The sequence below is a fragment of the Tiliqua scincoides genome, chromosome 3, assembly GCF_035046505.1.
Source record: "Tiliqua scincoides isolate rTilSci1 chromosome 3, rTilSci1.hap2, whole genome shotgun sequence".
Classification (NCBI taxonomy): Eukaryota; Metazoa; Chordata; class Lepidosauria; order Squamata; family Scincidae; genus Tiliqua; species Tiliqua scincoides.
In genome coordinates, this window is record NC_089823.1 from 62,326,775 (window position 1) to 62,350,725 (window position 23,951).

Below are 23,951 nucleotides of genomic sequence, written 5' to 3' on the forward strand. Positions count from 1 at the left end.
TTCTTACCAAAAGCACCTAAAAAAAAGAACCTACCTTTTCTGTTGAACAAGCAACAGCCTGTGAACTATCTGATTGAACTGAAGTACTCTCAGTCACAAATGCAATATGTTCTGCTTCAAATATTTTGTTGGAATAACTAAATGGTGACACAATAAGCAATGTCCATTTTTTTAAATCATCAAGGGGCTAAAAAGAAAAAAGAAATTTGTTTCAACAAATGCTGGGTAATTTATTTTCCCTTTGTCCCTGAAAATTTGTTCTGATTTAACTTTAGAAAAACATAATAGATAAAGAAAACTTCATCACACTATTAAGCCTTATATTTGACATAAACTTCCTTTATCCAGATCCTGCTTAAAAGAATCCTAACACACAATACCAGAGAGAGAGAGAGAGAGAGAGAGAGAGAGAGAGGTGTCACATTACACCCTATGGCAGGAATGTCAAACACTTTTCATACAGCAGGCTGAAGTTAGTATCCATGGTGCCTATGAGACACTGAAAACCACTATGTGGCAGTAAAACCTTTATCACCTGTACTCCTCTGCAAGTTAGATTGTCTAAAAATCTAACAAAAACAAATAATGGTCACTGGGAAGCTGCTTTATACATTTCAAAACATGTCCAATTCAAAGTAGTCCTCCTCCTACTAGAGCAGGGGTGTCCAAACATTTTGGCAGGAGGGCCACATCATCTGTCTGACACTGTGTCAGGGGCAGGGAAAAAAAGAATTAATTTACATTGGAAATTTGAATAAATTTACATAAATGAATTTATTAGAGATGGAACATATATATATGAATGAAGGTCTTGCAGTAGCTGAAGGCCTATAAAAGGCCTTGCACAAAGCAAGGCTAGCCTTTCCTTCACTGCCACTGCTGCATCACATACATGAAACAGCAAGTAGTGGAGGAAGCCCTCATCCCACAGCTCAGGTAAGAGGTCAAACATCCTCATGCTGAGCGCAGTTGCCTTGGGCCAGCATGGGCTCCAGCAAGTCTCCAGAGGGCCAGAGGCTCATTGGAGACTGGGGGCTCCCCAAGGGCCAGATTGGAAGCCCCTGAGGGCCGCAAGTGGCCCCCAGGCCAGGGTTTGGGCACCCCTGTACTAGAGGATAAAATTTGTCAACCAATTTAGCAGAGATGAATCATTTGCCCTTTTCCCTATTCCTTCCACTCCCTTTACAACCACTTCTCTTAAACACTTCTGACAATCTTGCGCCAGCCTTTGATTTAAAGACCATATCAGCTCTCCATTTGCTGATAAAATGGGTATGAGAAGAACCACGAATACTGCCTTGAGCTTCGTAGAGGAAGAATGGAACAAAGTTTACACACATCAAAAAAGTAATGTAATATTTCAAACAAACTAGAATTAACAAAACCATAGCCAGTTTCACAGATTAAAAAACAAAGTTCATGGCTGAACACAGTCATGTTCTGGCAACTCCTGCGACGCCGCTGGAACCACCCGTATTGGCCTCTGCCTTTCCATTGGACGATTTCAGTGATGTGGAGAGGGGGGATTTGCTGCATGGGTAACAGCCTATCCTCCATACCTACTTTACCCAGGCTTCGCGCACTGGAGAGGACACTCTGTTCCAGAACCACCATTCAGAGCGTGACACCATAGTCTTCCGAGACTGAAGGATGCCAACAACTACTATACCTTTAAAAGACTTATACTTATAGAAGTCCAATTAAATAATATATTTTGCCTTCCTAAATGCACTTTCGGCACAAACCTATGAATTTACTCAGTAGTAAATTCCAATGAATGGGATTTTCTCCCTGGTAAGTGAACAACTGCAGCCTTAAAATAGCAACCAAAACATATTACAGTACTTAACTCTTCAAAGTTATATCCTCTTTTAAGAGGCACCAAAATTTTGTTCATTTTATATCTATGTAGGATTGCAAATTACTGCACCAAGACATCAGGTCAACAGATTTTTTTTATACTAATATTTATTTTTTTAGTACAGTAGGGCCACCATATCCATGGCAGTTTGATTTCGGAACTCTACATGGATACTAAACGGCATGCTAAAGTCCACTTGAACAATGGTGTAAAATTACAAAAATTACATAAATTGTGTAAAAGTGCTAGAAATGGCAGGCATGAGGTGAACAGGACAAAAGTGCTTCGGAGAGATCAATTCCAAAAATGATTCTGCTATTGCAGGGTATGTGGAATTTTGGGGGGGAGGGGAGGAGTACATTTTGATCCACTGTTGGATGAAATTGCAGGTATGAGTTCTGTGGTACAGTGGGCCCACTACTCCTAACATTTCTAAAACACACCACTGCCGACTGTACTGATGTAGACTTTTACTAACTTGCAAATGGATAGTAGTGCATCCTATCAGCTACTGTGGGCCCAATCCTACCCAACTTTCTAGCACCAGTGCAGCCGCAATGCAGCCCTGAAGTAAGGGTACAAACATCCCAATACCTTGAGGAGGCCTCTGTGACTGCCCCCAATTACAAGATGCAGCGCACACCCCATTGGCACAGCTGCACCATCATGGGAAAATTGGATAGGATTGGGGCCTGTTTGCAAATGTTTAGGATGATGTCCAATCAGTGCCAGCATCAGGTCAGTGAGAGGCCGCTCGGGGCAAAGTGCTGCATTGGGCTCTTCATGGTGCCCCCATCTCCCCCTTTCAGACACTGAGCATTGTCATGGCTTCTAGTATTGAAGGTTAAGGGATCAGTGACCAGGGGAGCCTCTGTTTAGTGTGAGCCCTCAGACAATGCCTGACCTCTCACACTATCCTTGGGCACAATGATTGTTGAACTATACAAGTCACCACCGCTGGCATTAACACCAAGCTTTATATCATTCCAGCACAACTATACATAAACCAAGACTGCAAACTTTCTTAGTTGAAGAACAACAGTATCATGTAAGTTTATACAACTGTCTAAAGAAGTAAGAGATATGGCAGGGATAGGAGTCAAATCATACATAGCCAAAGCAAAGGAATTTCAACCTTTGCTTACAGACTTAGACGATTTATCAATGATAATATGACTACAGCTAATAGCGTCAACTAGGACAGGGGTGTCCAAACTTTTTGGCAGAAGCTCCAAATCATCTCTCTGACACTGTGTCAGAGGTCAGGAAAAAAAGAATTTACATGTAAAATTTGAAGAAATTTACATAAATGCACATCAAGGCATAAATTGATGCACTTGGGACAATCACGGATGTGCTTTCAGCAAACATACAGACCAAGTCAGAAATTGGGAGGGGGGGGGTAAAATAACGCCCAGGGAAAAGCACAAAACACATGGAGGCAGTTCACGTCGGGTAGTCATGGACCAGCATGGGCTCCAGCAAGTCTCTGGTGGGCCAAAGGTTCTTGAAGACTGGGGGCTTCCTTTGGGTCAGATTGGGGGTCCCTTTGGGCCGCAAATGTCTGCAGGCCGGGGTTTGGGCACCCCTGAACTAGGAGATGCTGCTGTGGTTGTGTTGGTGTAACCAATTGTATGTGGGAGTCACACTAAAGAACTGTAACTCATGTGAGTTATATGGAACTTCATGAGTAATAAATATATTTAAGGGTAGGTTTTGTGGTTCATAATTTGCATGTTTACCCAGAAGCAAGTACCACTGAGTTAAATGAGCATTACCTAGGACAATGGCTCTCAGACTTTTAGGGAGATTTACTCCCTAAGTAAATCTTAAAACTTCCTAAGTAAAGGGGAGAGGGCAGCAACACAATCCCCACCCCCCGTAAAGGGACAGGGGAACCTTTATACAAAATGGTGGGTCACGACCCATCAGTTTAAGAACCACTGACCTAGGACTAAGTTTTCATAGAACTACAGCCTTACTGCACTGATTTGAACTCCAACATTCTGTATCCCAGACACATTTTATGTCTCTGAAATGAAAAATATTTACCACTTTCATAATACTTTTCTCAAGCTTTCAAAATGCTTCCAGGCCATCTTAGTAATTCTTACAGCAACCTTTAGGTGCAAGTTAGTATTTTTATCCCATATCAGAAGTGAGGCAATAGCAGCTTACCTAAAACCACCTGGGAACTCTTGTCCAAGATGAGATTTGAATCAAGAACAGTATGTCTACACTCACAGCCTTAGTTACTTCACACCAGCTCCACAAGCTAATTATCTAAATGAATGAAGACTCACACCAAGGGTTCAAATCTGCTGTCAAATGAAAACAGGTGTACTGTACAGAGTGATCCCAAAGTCCCATTACCCCCATATAGCTTGTTCAAATGCATGCAAGTTACTACTGTATCAATCTCATATGAACAGAGAGGACAAAAATCTAATTCAACATGGCTGTTAGCAAGATTTATTCCAGAGTGTCTGCATGCACACTGTCATTTCCATAGCAGAGGATTATTTGCCATGGGGAGGTGGGTAATGGGACTTTTGGAACACCATGAAAATGCCAGGATTCCATCCATAGGCAAACCCTAACAGCTGCAATACTATAATATACTTGCTTGAGAATTAGCCTCATTGAATAAGACTGGGGGCTTACAGCACAATTCTATCCACACTTTCCTGGGAGTAAGCCCCATTGACACAAATGGGACTTACTTCTGAGTAGAAATGCATAGGATTGGTCTGTTACTTAGGAATATACTGTCAGCTTGACTGCTTTTTTATGGTTGTAGACTTTTGTTTTATATGGCTTTCATTTAAGCTATAATATGCTAGAGCAGGGGTGTCCAAACTTTTTGGCAGGAGGGTCACATCATCTCTCTGAAACTGTGTTGGGGGCTGGGTGTTAAACTTACACTTAAATTTGAATAAATTTACATAAATTAATATATTAGAGATGGAACTTATGTGAATGAATGAAGGTCTTGCAATAGCTTAAGGCCTATAAAAGGCCTTGCACAAAGCAAGGCTGGCCTTTCCTTTGCTGCTGCTGCTGCATCACAGACATGAAACAGCAAGCAGTGGAGGAAGCCCTCATCCCACAGCTCACATGAGAGGCTGAACAGTTGGCTGAGATCTGAAAGCAGTTGCATCAGGCCAGCACAGGCTCCAGCAAGTCTCTAGAAGGCCAGAGGCTCACTGGAGACTAGGGGCTCCCTGAGGGCCGGATTGGGAATCCTCAAGGGTTGCAAGCTACCCCAGGGCTGGGGTGTGGGCATCCCTGTGCTAGAGCAGTAGTTCTCAACATTTGTTTTCCGCTGTACCACTTCACATGGTCCACCTCTTCAGAGTACCACCGGAAGTAACTGGCAATGACATCACTGGCAGTCACCTCCAGGTTAGGAGGCCAAATGCAATGCGACAAACACCACTAACACCCAGGGTGGTAGGGAAGGATTTTTTGAGCATGGAAAAGCATGCTTTGGAGCTCTGCCACCGAGCCAAGCCTCCTGCCACTGTTTGTGTCGAGTTCCTGGTCTCAGTGCCTAGCAGTGGCGGTCCTGGGAGTACCACCAGGCACCATCCCAAGTACCACTGGTGGTACCCGTACCACTGGTGAGAAGCACTGTGCTACAGTTAGTGCCCCCGGAGTGGCGGGTGACCCTTTAACAGCACTACAACCTTATGCGGTGGAAAAACCAGGGTGTCTGAGGTGAGCAGGGAGAGATTAATACCCATTTCTGCCCAGCCCACAGGTGCATCCCTGTTGTGCACATGCAACATTGGGCAACAGTGACTTAATGGGGCTTCCTCCATTAGAGGCTAAGTAGCACCGACCCTCCTACTCCAGGCTCGTGTGAAGCAGAAGCCTCCCCCCTTTCCACAAGCACACGCGTGTCTCCTGCAAGTGTGAACGCCACACGGGCCCAGCCTCTCCCGCTCAAGCCTGGCCCGTCCACAGCAGCACACCTGGGTGTCGTCAGTGAAGAACACCTTGTCCCCCACCCTGAGGCAGACTCTCTCCTCGGAGGGGCGGGGAGTGCCCTGCCTGCGAAGCGCGGGCTGGCGGTGCGGCGCCTGGCGAGGGCAGCGGGGGCCCGGGCAGCAGGAGAAGGTGAAGGAGCAGCGGCTTTGGTGCAGCCTCCGCACCGTGCGGCGGATCAGGCCCGCCGAACAGGCTCCCCAGCGCGCCCAGAAGTACAGGTAGCAGAGCGTGATCAGCATGGCGCGCGGGCGAAGCCGCCAGGGACGGGAGGCTCCAACGACCGCGAGCCCCCAACGCCGCCCCGGCACTAACAGCAGCTGAGGGGAGCCGGCGGCAGACACAGCCAGCTCCCGCCTCTGCCGCTTCCCCATTGGTTGCCCACCCAACCCACGCGGACGCCGATTGGCTGAGCGAACCGCACTTCTGAAAGGCTCACGCGCCTTGTCACTCCCGCCCTCTCCTCTGGGTCTTGTCTCAAAAAACAAGCGCGTGCGCAAGGGGACCGGAAGTTGCCTGGTTGGTAGCTGGCAGCGAGACCTTGCTACTGCCGCGTCTGCACCTTTGTAGGCGCAAAGCTGTGCACGCTGACTCAGGAGCGGGCCCTGCTGGCAGTGCGGCTGACTTCTGAGCAGGGCACAGGATTGCAGTGCAACAGCCCAGTTCTGTCCTTACTTACAGGGACTGTCCACTTCCATTGACTTTCATGGGACTTAATTCTGAGTAGACATGCATAGGGTTGGGCTGTTAGTCGGAAAAAGGGAGATTTTCTTTAAATGCCTTTTTAAAATTTTCTTTTAAAATTTATTTTAAAAATCAAAATTTAATTTTTAATTAATTTTAATTAAATTTTAATTTTAAAAATTAAATCAGTGCATTTAATATATTTAAATTTTAAAAAATAATCTTACCCAATTTCATGGTGATTGCATCAAATCTGGTTCCAAAATACTTTGCATTTAACCTGTTTCTGCCCAGCCTACAGGTGTATACATTTAATCCCTGTTGCATATATGCAATGTTGGCTTAAAGCTAGTTCTAAATTTTAGTTTAGCTGGTTCTCTACAGCTGTGGTTCTCAAACCTTATAGCACCAGGACCCACTTTTTAAAATGGAACCCACCTAGCTTTGCAAGATGTAAAAAAGGTGATCTAAAAATAATAGTATTTATTTATTTATTGGCAAAAAAAACCAAAAAACAAAAAAACCCTTCATCCATTTCTCATAAGGAGGCAACCCTAATGAATAGCCTCAAACCTAGGCTTTGCTCTGTGACCTAGTCCTCAACTATCCCCACTACCTATCATTGACGACGTGGGGGGAAAAAAAACACCATAGAAAAGACATTTTCTCCAACATTTTTCTCCCTAGGTTTACAGAAGCTTGCAAACTGCAGGAGCTTGGCTCTTTGCAGGGCAGTTAGCAGCTATCTGATTTTTGAACAGCCTCAGGGGTTGAGGCTGTTGGTGATCTGATCTTTCCATCACTATGCTTTTACTCCATCATTATGCTCCATCACTATGCTTTTTACTCTTTTACACTTATTTCTGGGACCCACCAGAAATTGGGTCCCAACCCACAGTTTGAGAAATGTTGCTCTACAGAATTAGGTGGCCACTAGTCTCAGGACAGTGAAAAGGACAGAGTGGAGTGGCCAGAACAGAGATTTCATAAAGTAAATACAGTATTTGAAGTAAGAAAGAAAGAAAACCAGGAACCCACAATTGTATTTAGAGATAGTCAACAACCATATTTTAGAAACTAAACCCTTGCAGTATTAAGATCTTCTTATCCTCTCCCTAGCTAGAAACCAATGTTGTGTTTCATTATGTTGGCATCCTTCAGTCTCAAAAGACTATAGTATCGCGCTCTGAATGGTGGTTCTGGAACAGCGTCTAGTGTGGCTGAAAAGGCCAATTCGGGAGTGACAATCCCTTCCACACTGGGAGCAAGTGCAGCAAGTGCAGTTGTGTTTCAATCTCTTAATAAATCAAGCTGCAAAATCTTATATTGCACACTCTAGTAAGAGGCCCAGGGTGGTCAGAAAGGCTTTTTCCGAGTGTGGAAAAGCATGCTTTGGAGCTCTGCCCACCAAGCCAAGCCTCCTACCACTGTTTGCTTTCCTGGTCTTGGTGCCTAGCGGTACTGGTCCTGCTAGTACCACCAGGCATCACCCCAAGTCCCTTTAACTCAATTAGACTTGCTTCTGAGTAGACATGATGCATAGGATTGCATGTTTTATGTTATAAAAGTTTAACAGAGTATATACCTATATGTACAAGAAAACTTCTCAAACCACTGGAAAAGAACATGATTTTAGTACACATGAAGAATCACTCATTAAAAAAATACCCATCCCTTAAGAGACTGAAACCCAAATCCTAACCAACTTTCCAGCACTAGCATAGCTGTACCAATGGGGCATGTGCTGCATCCTGCATTGGGGGGCAGTCACCAAGACCTCCTCAAGGTAAGGGAATATTTGTTCCCTTACGTCAAAGCTGCTTTGCCCTTACCTTGGTGCTGGAAAGTTAGTTAGGATTGGGCTCTTAGAGGTTTTTTTTTCTCTCTTCTCAGAGCACAATCCTATGCTTGTCTCATTGTCTTAACTAGGGCTTACTCCCAGGAAAGTGTGCATAGGATTGCATCCTCACTAAACAAAGTCCCAATTTTAGATGCAATGCACTTCTAGACACCAAACACAGAGCAGAGGAAAGTTATTGCCTTCAGTCCCACTTGTGAGCGTCCAGAGGCTTACCTTTGATTCAGTTGAGAAAGACAGCTGTTCTGCTCTGAGAGAAAAGCTGCTGAACTGTTCCCTCCTATGTGCTCAATGTCATCTATAGTTCTGAATGTTATTAATGCAGGTCCCTTATTGGGTCTCATTTCTTAGTGCAGCTCCAGAAGGAAAACTGCCAAAATTAATTCTGGGAAATATTTTTTTGGTGCTGAGTCAAAGAGTAATCATGCCATCAGCCGCTGACTCATGTTACAGCAGAGATTTGAAATGAAATCTTGTGCCTTGCTTGTAGAGCAAGGGGGAATCCTACTTAAATGGGTAGGAAATGGTTGAGGCAGGCCCGAGAGTTAAACCTCTATAAACAATTGCTTCAGTAGTTAATATTACTTTTCATATAAACTTTTCCTTTCACAGGGTCTGAGGTGGCAGCCCAATGCTTCTTTAATTAAGAGTGATGAATTTACTTTGTTATGACTGTTGCATAGCTCTACAATGATGGGTGCCAAAAAGGGGGGGGGGTGATGATATGGCACATAGCACAAAGTTGTCCAACAAATTGCAGTTTGATATTTTTTAATGTTTTTCTCTTCCCCATTGTTTCCTATGGCTTTTTAAATTCTTCTGCTAGTTCTAACATCAGTGTAGTACAGTGATTTCCAAACTTTTTCATCTCACAGCACACTGAAAAGGCGCAAAAATTGTCAAGGCAAACCCTCAGTTTTTTAAATCATTGACAAGGCACACCACACTGCTGGCAGAGGGACTCACATCTCCCGATGGCCCTATTATTAAATGACCCTTTCCAAACTCCCACAGCTCAGTGGTTGAAAATTGCTAGGGTAGTGTTTTGCTGGCATTTGGAGTGTGTCCATCATCTGGAAGGGGTTTAGGATATGAATTATGCCAACTTCTCATCTTGCCTATGTCCCCCCTAAGTCCCTCTCATGTCTCCACTCCACTTTGAGGTTTGCATTGGCCGTAATTTTGCCAGCATCAGTGGCTAATCAGCACAGTGTTGAGCCAGGGTCCATTGTGCACACATTGGAAGACCTGGAGGTACAATGGCAGGACTGTTGCACACTGGCATAGTTATGTCAACGTTTGAAGGCATATGTCATAAGAACAGCCCCACTGGATCAGGCCATAGGCCCATCTAGTCCAGCTTCCTGTATCTCACAGAGGCCCACCAAATGCCCCAGGGAGCACAACAGATAACAAGAGACCTGCATCCTGGTGCCCTCCCTTGCATCTGGCATAGCCCATTTTTAAAATCAGGAGGTTGCACATGCACGTCATGGCTTGTAACCCGTAATGGATTTTTCCTCCAAAAACTTGTCCAATCCCTTTAAAGGTGTCCAGGCCAGATACTGTCACCACATCCTGTGGCAAGGAGTTCCACAGACCAACCACACACTGAGTAAAGAAATATTTACTTTTGTCTGTCCTAACTCTCCCAACACTCAATTTTAGTGGATGTCCCCTGGTTCTGGTGTTATGCGAGAATGCAAAGAGCATCTCTCTATCCACTTTAACCTTCCCCTGCATAATTTTGTATGTCTCAATCATGTCCCCCCTATGGTGGAGTCGGACCCACCTTCAATCTCTACTTTGCTGGATTCTATCCCTTCCTTAACATAAATGGCCACCCCACTTCCAACACACCCCTCCCTGTCCCTCCTGTAGAGTTTGTAGCTCGGGACTGCGGTATCCCACTGATTTTCCGCATTCCACCTGGTTTCTGTTATGCCCACTATGTCAATGTTTTCCCTAGTCACCAGACATTCCAGTTCTCCCATCTTTGCTTGGAGACTTCGGGCATTTGCATAAAAGCATTTGTACATGGAATGCCCCAGGATGTGTTGCTTATTAGCTCCTTTATCCCTGTATCCTCTCATTGTGCCAAACCGTCTATCACATCCCATCATGCTACCATTCCCAATTTCTTCTCCTACTCTGCCTTTGTCTTGTTGTTCTCTAACCTCCCCATCCTCGTCCCATAGGGATGAGGTGTCCCAAACCGAATGCCCCTCGGCTCCTGTTGGCTTCTGTCAATATCCCTTGCCACTTGCTGGTTGGCAACCTTCAGTCTCAAAAGACTATGGTATAAGCCTACAGCAACTGGTATTCCCAGGCGGTCTCCCATCCAAGTACTAACCAGGCCTGACCCTGCTTAGCTTCCGAGATCAGACGAGATCCGGCATGTGCAGGGTGACAGTTACTAAATAAAACATTAACATAATAAAAATACAAGTTATAGCAAAAACAAAGTCAACCATATCAAAGCACTAAAATCTAAGTAGCAGTATCATAATAGCCAGCACAATTGTCTTTTCTCCTACAAAGGCTGAGACTGGGTTTTCTCAATGTTTTCTTACAAAATATAACGGTCACCAGAAAATTCTTTCTGGGTTTCTTCACTTTTTGGCACTTTTTTTTTTTAAAGTTTCCTACAGATTCCAGTTCCACTTCAAATACTATGTGTAGATCTTTTACAGCAATTGCTTTAAAAAGAAGATTTTTATTGAAATAAAAACATGGTGCAATAGAGTATGAGTTCTTTTTATTTCAACACAGGAGGATGATTTCTGAGGTGTCCCTGGAACTCTGGAAAACCTGCTCCGGAACAAAAGGCATTAATTCTGATAAGGCAGTGGAAAATAACTATCAGTTTGGATTTTAATGTCCCCCAAAGAATAAAGTGGCAGCTGTAAAGAATATTGTGGTGCTGTGGTGTGTAATGCTGCTCAACCATCCATCCATTACTGTTACACCAAAGGCAAGCCGAAAATGACAGCGGGTAAAATTTGATCATGTTGCATCACTGGGAAGTTAATGCTGGATACATACAATGTCCATGCAACTCCTACAAGAGGATTCTTGCGCTATAATGCAGAGCTGCCCACATTAGTATAGGGAACAACAGGGCCAGCCCAAGACCTCTTGGTGCCTGAGGCAGCATGCCTAATGCTGTCCCCCTTTCATGATGATGTGCTGGCCTTTGCTCCTCCCACTCCCCAGTGCTCTAGTGCAGCACTTTCCTACCCTCCACATTTCCTCTTTCTCTCTGTTCCTTTATTTCTTTAGCAATGGAGGCAAGCTGGCGGACATACATGGGTGCCTCCACCAATCTGCTGCCTGAGGCAACCAATGCATGGGTTGGGCACGGGGAAAATACTCATAAAGCATTTCACACTATGCTATAAGAATTAATTTTAAAAATCTCAAGATGCTCATTATAGAAGGCAGTCCAATCCTATTCAGCACTGCTGCAGTGGGGCCACACAGCCCACACAGTATCCAGCACTGAAATTGGACAGGCCAGAGGTCTCTTTGGTATAAGGGAATGTTTGCTCCCTTATCCTGTGTCAAGCCCTGGCCTGTCCAATGGGGCTACTCAGATCTATGTCAGCAAAATTGTAGGGCTTCATGTAGGCCTCTCAGGCTTGGGAAGGGGTTAGGATATGGCGCAGGCCACCTTTGCCGACCCCAACCGGGCCTGAATCGCCATCTCCACCCACCCCAAAATGCCTTCATTCTGCCCATCCCTCCCCTACCCAGTACAGCACTTACACAGGCCTACAAAATTGAGGGTCAGAAAAGTTTTTCCCATCCGTTTTGCTCTATCACATCTAGTTTTGGAGATATAGTATAGCCTCATTAGTGAATGGTTCAAGCAGCTTCCTCATGAGGACGTCTACACCATGGCTTTCTCATGAGGAAGCTGCTTGAACCATTCACTAAAGAGGCTATGCGGTGTCTCTAAAACTAGATGTGATAGGGCAAAAATTGACATTTTTTTGAATCGGCACCCCAAATATGCCCAGGAATTGGTGTAACGTTTAAGGAAGCAAAATGTGTGTTGGCCTGTGTTATCTGCTCTGGTGGCTGTCAGCCTAGATTCAGCGCTGGCAGGATAGCACAGGCCTTCCTGCTGGCACTGTTTTATGGCACATTTGCAGCAGCTAGTGACCCCGCTAGCAAAGTTTAGGATTGGGCTATTAGTTAGCTTAAATGGATGTGATTCTGAAATAAGCATGTGGTATTTGGATGAAAGTACAATCACAGATCTGTTCTTATATTTTAATTTGTTTTCACATCAGTTTTACTTACTGACAACTGCAACCATCTCTTCAGCAGGGAAAATAGTAATGAGTATTCAGATGAAAGAGTGTTAAATAAATGCCAACAGGAGGAAGGGCTTGCTCTGGCATGGGTCCCTATGAGCAAAAAAAAGGTATGTGTGGAGTGCAATCCTTCAGCAACAAGAAGCCAGTTTGACCTTCAGGTGGTATGATTGCTCATCATAAGAAAAATATGTAAACAGTAAATAAATTTGACATGCAATAATTATTGCAGTAACAATGTAAGTATGCAATTTATTTTAAAAGTTAGACTCTCTCTTTCACAAGCAAATGAAGAAATCTATATAGTACCCTCTGAAAAAAAATCCATAGTTTACACAAAATATACACTATTTCTAATAATCCAAACTCACCCCATTTCTCCTCAATTGCTGCAGTTGTTATACTCTTCCCAGTGGTTCAGACAACATAAAAAACAAATAGTTTAAGCACTTCAAGGAGACAAATCAGTGATCAGGACCATCTCTTTTCTTGTTTGCTTGGGTGAGTATTCTCTGCAAGTCGGAAGGAGGACCTGAAATGCTTTTAGAGGTAGCTGGACAGGCAGATAAGCAAAGCAAGGCAGTGAGCAGGCACAGAAGCATTATGAATATTCCAGCAACCAAGAAGATTGGCCAAGTTCCCATGACTCCAATTGGCCAGTGCTCCAGGGGGATCCAGGCTCTTCCAAGGGAACAAGCAGAGAGGTAAGAGCACAAAAAATGTCAGACTGAATTGTCTAGGAGGTATACCTAAGAACAAACATATGACTAGCATAGTGATGAGGACGCAATCTGTAAGAAGGAAATAAGAAACCACCTGTCTCCACAACTGTGTTAATCAGGATATTTTCTCACAAGTGACACTCAAATCCCAGATTTCCCCCCATATTTGTATTGAATTTCCCAGATTTGTAAAATGACAGGAAAATCTACATTGGCTAGAATGCATATTTAGGCTGCAGTCGGAGCGAACTTGTTTGGGATTAAGACCACTGAATTTAGTGGGATTTACTTTGGGTAAACATGCATAAACATGTGTAAGATTGTGTTGAAAATGTCTTACTTTTCCTAATAATGTGGGCATAGGATTTGGGATAGCATAGATAAGAACTCAAGCTGTGTAGTACCCAGATGCAATCTGACCTCAGCCACAAGTTTGCTATATGGCCTTAGGGGAGCCACTATTGTCGCAGCCTCAATCCTGCATCTCCAATGTAGGTATAACAGTGATCTATCTTATACAGTTGTTGTAAGAATAAATGAAATAACGTAAATGAAGCATTTTAAGTAAAAGGTTACATAAAACTAACTTTTAATTATTTTCTTGTCAATAATGGCTTGCATCCTAAAATCTCATAGATGTGAGATTCATTAGATGCTCTGTCATTAGATGTTTCTTTCACTTGCAGTAGAAGCTTTTGATAGCAGAACTGTGCTTCATGCAGTGTAGTCTTAAAATGCAATCCACTGCATGCTGCATAAACAACATTGACAAGTTTCCCAACCTGAGTCACTGTAACAAAATAAATACTTGTGCTTTGGATTCCGAATGACAGTGTGCACTCATGGGCTGAGGGTAGGGTTACATGGAGATTATCAGCCACCTTGAGAGAGAGAAAGTGTTCCTCCATTAAATAAACGCTAAATAAATAAATAAATGAGCATACTCAATATTTAATTGATTCACAGGAAAAGATGAAGCAAGAGTTTCTTATAATTCACACCAATTGTTTCAGTGTCACTGAAATCAACCTTCCAATGACTATGTTGAGATAGGAAAATTCAAATTATTTTTTTTTAATTTTGATTGGGTAAACCAGGGGTTTCGAAACTTTTTGGGAGGAGGACCACATCATCTCTCTGACACTGTGTTGGGGACCAGGAAAAAAAGAATTAATTTACATTTAAAATTTGAATAAATTTTCATAAATGAATATATTAGAGATGGAACTTATATGAATGAATGAAGGTCTCGTGATAGCTCAAGGCCTATAAAAGTCCTTGGGCAAAGCAAGGCCAGCCTTTGCTGTCGCTGCTGCTTCACAGACACGAGACAGCAAGCAGCGGAGGGAGCCCTTGGCCCACAGCTCGCATGATAGGTCAAACAGTTGGCCCCCACGCTGAGAGTAGTTGTGTTGGGCTTGTGTGGGTTCCAGCAAGTCTCCAGAGGGCCAGAGGCTCATTGGGGGCTCCTCACAGGCTGGACTGGGGGTCCCAGAGGACCACAAATGGCCCCGGGCCAGGGTTTGGGCACTCTTGGTGTAAACTAGTATTGCTTTCTGAAGCAAAACTGACTATCTTTAAGCTGAGCAGTAAATGCAGGTTGTACTAATAGCTAGAATACCGTGAGAGTAGCTGAGTCCTCATCACTCATCTTCCTTTGGTATCATCAGTTTGGTTTTGTTATTGTAATTTATATCATCCCATGATTGATTATTTTAATTTTTTTTTTTAATATGTGTTTAATGTTGCAATCTAAGACACACACTGTATTTGGGACAAGTCCCAATGAGCTGAAAGGAACTTACTTCTGAATAAACCTGCTAAGCTTGTGATGTGAATCACAGTCATTCTACCTGCTTTTAAAATATGCAGTGGGATTTTGTCTTTCTTTTCATTAATCTTTCAGCAGCCCTAATATCTGGAGACCTTGGATTTTAACTCCAAGAGATGTTATACAAAAGAGCTATCAAGAACAGGTAAGATACACACTTGTGAAAACAGGTACTATATTGCAGTGTTTCTCAACCAGTGCCACAGGTACCACCAGTAGTACTTGAGGTTGTGTCTGATGTTACTCACAGTACCCTTGGACATTTGTTCCCTTACATCAGGGCTCATTGTGGCTACCTCAGAGCTGGGAAGTTGGATAGGGTTAAGCCCTTACTTAGTTAAAGTAAATTAATATTACTACTCTTTAACATGCTCAGATAGAATGGTTGGCTCTTGAACAGTCAGGATGGCCTCACCCTCTTGCTTCTTGTAGAAGCTGGTTTAATTCAGGGAGTCTGCAGCAACCTCAGATGATGTAATGGTATTTTAACAGCCATACTATTAGACTGCAATACTAAGCACACTGATTCAGAGAGGCTTACTTTTGAGTAAACATGCTTTGATCTTGCTACATGTCTCTGTCCTCATCTTCACATTTGTTCAACTTCACTAACTGACTTCTATGACCACTTTCACACAGCCATATAAAGAGAGCAGGTTTTACACAACAGTTGTCCTTATACCTTGAGCTCAAGTTTCTGTTTGAACAAGAATTAGAATGTTGAAGTAAACATATTATTTGTGGTACCAGTAGAAAGCCTATGATTTCACTGTAGATACTATATACTATTTTTAATGTACTGCATTTAAATTGTATTTTGGTAAAATGATCTAAAAGAGCTATACCATTAATTGAATTTTTATAATACTCAAATTTCAAGTAATTGCAAAAAAATCTTTTTTCCCCCAGAATAGATCAGCTGATGGTCACAGAAGTTCTCTGTCCACAGAAAATTCAGGGTTTCAACATCCAGTGAGGTAAGATGAATCTCACAAAAGACAATCAAACCTAAACTTCACATTTTGTTCTTGATGTGTCTGACATTTACAGATAAAAGGATCTTAAGGTACATGACTAAAAATTAGGAAGTTATATTTAAAAAGCCCAAATTGTTTTGGCAGATGTGACCCTAGCATGCAAGATGAAACAAATTAGTGTTTGGGAAATAAACAGATAACATAATATTTCTGAAAGATAAGTGGAGAATGTCTGCAGCTTATGATCAGTTCATACGTGTAATTGCAAAATTGGCCTGTGCTGCTTGAGTTTAACATAAGGATGTGTTTGTCTCAAACTGCCCCCACTTCAAAATTACAGAATTTACTGTCCCAGTTCTATGCATGTTTACTTAGAAGTAACAGCCCAATTCTATTCCCCACTTACCTGGGAGTAAGCCCTATTGACTCTGATGGGACTTACTTCTGAGTAGACAGGCCTAGGATTGGGCTGTAAGTCTCCCTGAGTTCAGTAGTTCTTACTCACAGGTAAGGTGCATAAGATTGCACAGGTACAGCTGTAGATCAATGGCAGAGAGCTCATTCTGCAGGCAGAAAGTTGTAGGTTCAGTCCATGGCAACTCCAGGTAGGGCAGAGAAAAATTCCTGACTGAAGAACTGCTGCCATTGCTGGTCAGTGTTGACAATACTGAGCTAGAGGAACCAATGGTTTGACTCATTATAAACCAGCTTCTGACATTAAGCTGCTATAGAAAACCCTGGTTTCTCCTAACTGAAACTGAGATGACATAGTCCCCACAGTGCCTTGCACACCTACTCACAAATAACACCCCCCTGGACATAACTTTTGTACAGGCTTATAGATATTGTAGTTGTGCTTACTGCTCCTTCCCCCCACTTATTTTGTCACTATACTCATTATACAAAGGAATCATGCTTATATGCTGAATGACATGGTTTTGAGATTCTTGAGTTCACCAAAGCAGTTACAGCTAATAGTTAAGATTAAGTAAAAAAAAAAGGAGATATATTTAAAATACAAAGAATTTTAAAGGTATTATATGCCCATATGCATAGGTGTTTAAGATAAAATAACTATACACATTATTTGAAAAAGACTTTTCTTTCCTCCTCCCGCATGCCTTCAACTAGGCTTTATTTGCCTAAGTCCAAATGTCATGAATACCTGCACAGCACTGGGGAAAAGATTTTGGCCAGCTTTCCAGTACAAGCCACAATTAATTTCTACAATGACAACTCTGATTCTGCAGATGATGAAGAAGAAGAAGAAGAAGAAAGAAATGAAACTTTATAATGAAGATAAGTTAAACTAATGTCTCAATGTGAGAGACCACCCCCTGTGTGTTGATTGCTACTTTATCATTTAATCAAAGATGAAAATTGGTATTAATTGAAATGTTGATTATGCAATTAACAGGACAAGTCTACACATGTTTACTCAAAAGTAAGTGTCATTGAGTTCAATGGGTTTACCCTCAGGAAAGTCTGTATTGCACCCTAAGATTCCATAGCCTATGCCTTCAGCTTCTTGTTGAGATAACAACCCTTGTGTGCACATATATTCCAGAGTATTTCGGCTGACTACTTGGTATTCTAGTGCTGACTACTTGGGGAAATTCATAGGTCACCATTTTTCTGTGGAACTGGAAATTCTTTTCATCAGTGACAACTCTATTGTTTACACCAGGGGTGCCCAAACCCTAGCCCTGGGGCCCCAATCTGGCCCTCAGGGAGCCCCCAGTCTCCAATGAACCTCTGGCCCTCTGAAGACATGCTGGAGCCCATGCTGGCCTGATGCAACTGTTCTCAGTGACGGCCAACTGTTCGACCTCTTGCGTGAGCTGTGGGATGAGGGCTCCCTCCATTGCTTACTGTTTCACATCTCTGATGCAGCAAAGGCAGCAAAGGAAAGGCTGGCCTTAATTTGTGCAAGGCCTTTTACAGGCCTATTGCATGACCTTCATTCATTCATAAGTTCCATCTCTAATATATTCGTGTATGTAAATTTATTCAAATTTGAAATGTAAATTAATTCTTTTTGCCCCCTAACCCTAACCCCTGACACAGTGTCAGAGAGATGATGTGGCCCTCTTGCCAAAAAGTTTGGACACCCCTGTTTACACAAATAGAAGTGAATCCCCATTTCTTGGCAGAGCTTGTGGGTTTTTGCTTCACATTTGTGAAGCAATGTGAACCTTTTGCTTCTCATTTGAAGTATATTTATATATCTATGGTTGAAGTAGGTTCAGACTGATTGTGCTTACATAACTGATCATCATGTGAACCACTTCACAGGATGGTAACATTACATTTGCTTTCTAGATGTACACTGAGTTTTTCTCAACTGGATAGAAGTACTCTCTTTAAGAGAATTGCTTAGAGCAGTGATATTCAACCTTATTTGTCTCATGGCACACTGACAAGATACTAACAGTGGCATCACTTGGATTCGCGTCACCTGGTGCAGGAGGCCTGTGTGTCACCCCATGTAGTGGGCAGGGCAATGCTCCAGGTGGGTGTGGTGATGTACCATCACCCCGCCCCCACCGGTTTTTTGGCTGTACCTTTTGTTATAACACAGATATTTCAATGTGGTTTGTTTCATTGCATTCGGCATGAAATTATCCATTGATTGATATATAACATGATGGTCTTATTCCTCCAAATTCTGATTTTAGTGATTTTGAAAACTTGTAGAGTCTCTCTCACACACACACCCATGTCAAGTTACTAACACCTTATGGCAGCAGTTCTCAAACTTTTTAGAATGACAATCTGTCCAGGACCCATTGGAAGTGATGTCATGGCCAGAAGTGACATCATCAAGCAAATTAAAATAAATAATTATAAATAATTCAATTTAAATAAAATAATTAAATAAGGGGGAGCCAGTCCTGTTCCACCAAGTGAATCTACTCTGAAGTAAGTCCTATTGTGGTCAATGGGGCTTACTCTCAGGAAAGTGTGGGTAGGCTTGCAGCCTGTGAGCCCAATCCTTTGCATGTCTACTCTGAAGTAAGTCCCATAGTGGTCAATGGGGCTTTCTGGAAAGTGTGGGTAGGATTGCAGCCTGTGAGCTCAATCCTATGCATGTCTACTCTGAAGTAAGCCCCATAGTGGTCAATGGAGCTTACTCTGTAGTCTGCCTGCAATAACAACCCCCAAAAACAATCAGTGAGATTTCCAGTGCCCAGTTTAAAGTTCTTCTATTTCAGGCATATCAATACAAAGACCCTCCTGGCTTTGAAAGTGCAAAATAGAAAACTTTCCTCTTACCATTCAAGCCTCTTTTTGGTCCTTTTTTTGGGGGGGGGAGGCCACCTTCTGTTGCACTCCAGCTCCATCGGATTAGGACCCTTCGGTGTCCTCACATTCCCCTTTACCTGGCCTGACCACCAGCCAAGGCAGGTCTGCCTACTCGCAAGTAAATGTGACTGTGAGGCTGCTTTGCTTTCCATAGGGCTCCATAGACTGGGAGGGAGGCAGCTGGGAGGGAGGAACCTTCTTCTCCTGTTTTTGGGGGCTGCATTCATTGGATGAGGACCATTCTGATGCCCTTGGAGCCCCTCAGTCTGCCTCGACTAAGGCAAGTCTGCCACATGGCCACATGGCTTTGTTTCAGGCTCAGACTCGCAGCTGGGAGGGGGGAGATTCTCAGGTGTTTTGGGGGGGCTGCATTCATTGGATTGGGACCAGTCAGGTGTCATTGGCTTCCTCTCAGCCTGCCCTTTCCGATAGACTATGGCAAATATGCCTAATCACGAGTAAACGCATGATACGGCTCACTTTCACTTTCCATAGGGCTCCATGCATTTTTTTCCTTCCGGTTTTTTGGCCATAACTTTTGAATGAAAGGAGCAATTGCAATTCTGTGTTTTGTGCTGCACTCTTCCAGCCATTCTGCATCCAACGGTGTCTGGCATGATGCAGTAGCTCCTAATGCCCCAAAGTTAGCGCATCTTCCTCCAGCATGTGTCACCCCCCCAGCGTGTCACCTGGTGCGGCCCGTACCCCCTAGCAATGCCAGTGGACTAAAATAGTCAAGGCACACCATCAGGTTTTGGACAATTAACCAGGTACACCATGCTGTTGGTGGGGGTCATACATCCCCCAATGGCCCCACTAATAAATGACCCTCCCCCAAGCTCCTGCTGCACACCTGCAGACCATTCATGGCACACTAGCGTGCCACAGCACAGTGGTTGAAAACGGCTGGCTTAGACGTTGAAGTCATATCTAAACATAGCAAGAGAAAGTAATTTTCACGTGTTTTGAAAAATAGCCTCTTCTTGCTATGCGTTTGTCAGTTGTGCTGCAGCATTTTCCCTCACTGAGCTTTTCAGCAAATACATGACAATTTGTAGAGTGAATGTTTCTTTGCTTCCAGGCATATATTGCACATCACAAGTATCTCAAAATTTAGTATCTTTTCACTTTGTGGGGTTTGAGCAGTGATAACTGTTTTGCCATACCATCAATTCCTCAATAGTGTTGCAGTCATAAAGTGATGAACATGCAAATATGAACTCAACTCACCCCAATAAGATGAAAGCAATCCATTTTGTTGATCCTGTTTCTCTTCATATTGTACCTGTATATTCCCCCTTCATCTTCACCTGAAGTTAACACTAGTTTCTAGCAAGGAGAAGGAGAATATGTTGGGCTGCTGTCTAGTGTCTACATTGTGTGCTTTCTTGTTGTTGCCCTACAGCGTATAAATCATAGTCTTGTTTTCTCTCCTTCTGCCCACACTGTGTAGTAATGGGGCATTGGAAAGGCAAGAGAGAGAAGGCTTGTTCAGAAGTTATGCCCTCACACTTTTCTTTACACATGAAAACTTCTTCATAGTGTACCCAGCTAAGCCCCACTCCTATTAGTGATGTGGCTGAGAAAGTCCTGCCCCCCCCACCTGCCTTGTGATTAGTATTTGCATGCAGCAACAAATGCTGAGGACAGGGAGAGATCTTCCTCATAATTGGCACTCTGGAACATTCCAAGGTAGTAATCACATGGAGGATTTCTCCTTGCATTCTGCATTCATCTCTGCAAAAAATACTGATCTTGAGGAGGCAGAGCTTTATCAGCACATCATCAACAAGGGTGAGACTAAGCTAGGTGCACAAACAGGAAGTTCTTTGTACAAGATCATAATTTCTGGCTAGTGCTATTGGTATGGTGCAGTGATCAAGCAAGAGAAAGAAAGTGATTTGATAGGCAACCAGAAGGCCAAGTGGTACTCCTCAAGGACCAGATTTGGCCAAAAGGCCAACAGTTGTTGAACATTTGCTTTAAGGAATGAATGGGCATAGTCCACTACAGGCGGGGGCGGGGGGCAGGGGGAATTGGTAGAAACTGAAGCATAGTATGGAGGCATACAAACTATTCTGAGATAAATCTTGCTTATCCCAGTATAACTGCTGAAAGCACACAAGCTCATGGTCTATTAATATTTGATCCATGACATCCAAAACCTCAAGTGGTTTTGCAATTCGGAAATATATTTCAAGCCAATAACCATCTTTGCAGGTTATAACTGCTCAGAGTCCTTGTTATACTAGGCCAGCCATTTTCAGCCACTGTGCCGTGGCACACTGGTGTGCAGCAAATGGTCTGCAGGTGTGCTGTGAGAGTTTGGGGGAGGGTCATTTGTTAATAGGGCCAGTGGGGTTGTGAGCTCCCCACCAACAGCCCGGTGTGCCTTGTCAATTGTCAAAAAACTGATGCCGTGCCTTGACAATTTTAGTACATTGTCAGTGTGCCCTGAGACAAAAAAGGTTGAAAATCACTGTACTAGGCAGTCTCATTTCACATACAGAAGACTAGCACTATTTAACATTTTTTGCTATGGTCTATTACATTTAGATTACATGTAGAAATGTAAGGCTGTGTTTCCATAATTGTAAGATATCTTCCTATCTACTGCTACAGGTCAGCAAAACTTCACTGTCTGGGTCAAATGCTGCCACTTTATTGTGTAACGTCACTGTAGTGTAATGAAGCTATGCAATACTGGGAATGCCAATAGTAAAACTGAATTAGAACAGATGCCCAAAATATACAGCAGGGAGAGATCAATTCTTAAAGAAATGGATCCATAAATTTTCTATGTTTTTGGACTCTTTAAGATTGAAATTACTGTTAAGTAGTCTTTGCAAAGAGTGTGTTGTGGATACAGGTCCAGCCTATTTATACACTGATTTTTTATACACGGATTTGACTCAACACGAATGGCCCCTGCAAATGAGAAGGAATGTGCTGATCCCTGGAGAAGGGGAAAAATGCACCCCTTTAAAATCAGTTTAAAAAACTGAACAGTCCTTTAACAGTAGCCTCATTAATGAGAGAGAGAGGGCAGCTGGGTGACAATCCATCAATCCTCTCTCCAGCAGACCCCTCCCTTCCCCCTGATCACATTTGCACTGGTGAAGGGAGACACTGAGTGAAGCGCTTGGAGGATGACAGATTGATGGATTGTCTTCTTAAGGACTCTTATCTTACATCACAAAGGTCAGCAAGGCTGTTTTTAAATCACTGGAGCAACGAAACTTTGTTTTTTAAAATGATTTACTATCATGCATTTTTTGCCATCCATGTGAGTCCATGGAACAGAACCCATGCAAATAATGAGGCTCAACCTGTATAGCCAAATTCTGTTTCTATGTGGTTTTAAACTCTGGTTTTAAGATTTTAGATAAATAGGTGTATGGCTTATGTGCTGATCAACCTAATAAACTTGAACTTGAAATAAAACAACCATACGTGATAAGTTTTCTTTTTTGTAATTGTCTTTCAGCTATCCTCTGCTAACCAATTGAGTACAGGTGTGTGCTGCTTAAGTCCATTTGCTTAACGATGGACTGCATATATGATGGTGGTCAAAGCACAATAAAGATGCTATTAATGAGGCAATCGCATCTCCCATAGCCTGGAGCAGTGTCTGTTTACACAACAGTGAGGCTCTTAACGCAAAGAGGCAATCTATGTCTAGTAGCCTGTGCAGCCAGCTAGACTCTGGCAGGGAGTGTCTGTTTACATAACAAATTGGACTGAATGTTCACTTAATGACCTAATTGCATAACAACAGGGATCCCCATCATTAAGTGGCGCACACCTGTATTTTGCACTTTAAAAAGCTTTTGTTGATCTTTCTATTACCAAAGTGAAAGAAAGTTGCAAAACAACTGCAATATAATAAAATTTTGCTGTTCCTGCCACACATCAGCTGTTTCAGCAACATAGGACTGCTTAACGTAATGGGCAACACAATTATAAGGTTGTTGGTCGCTGGGTATTGTAAAAGCACTGTAAAATACTTTTCAAAACCCTGGGAGTAAGTGGCATAGGTTTTAAGGCCTGTGCCATCCTTCCGGCACTACATCCTGCCCAATGGCCACTGGGGCACGTAAGTGGTGTGCTGGGCAGTGGAAGGGCATAACAGAGGCAGGGAGGAGGCATTTTGGGGAGGGTAGAGTGGTTCAGGCCCGAGAGGGGGCGGGGATGGTTAGAGCAGGCCTCTGCCACATCCTAACTCCTGTCCTGGGCCTGAAAGCCCTACATGGGGCTGCATGGTTCTGTGCCACTGATTTCACTGGCGCAGACCTGAGTAGTCCCATTGAGCAAACTGGGGCTCAACATGGGGTAAGGAACAAACGTTCCTTTACCCCAAGAAGACCTTCCACCTCACAAATCCAGGACTGGATACAGCA

The 23,951-nt window shown here is 43.2% G+C and overlaps 1 protein-coding gene across 1 annotated transcript in view; it reads right to left on the minus strand.

Moving 5' to 3' along the window:
• The window catches only part of HLCS (holocarboxylase synthetase), a 130,488-nt gene extending 124,395 nt beyond the window's left edge, over nt 1-6,093 (minus strand). The window contains exons 1-2 of the mRNA XM_066620855.1: nt 5,839-6,093; nt 35-187 (exon numbers count right to left, since the gene is read on the minus strand). Coding sequence (XP_066476952.1) covers nt 35-187; nt 5,839-6,093 — 408 coding nt within the window. The remainder of the gene's footprint in view (nt 1-34; nt 188-5,838) is intronic.
• Nucleotides 6,094-23,951: the final 17,858 nt, after the last annotated feature.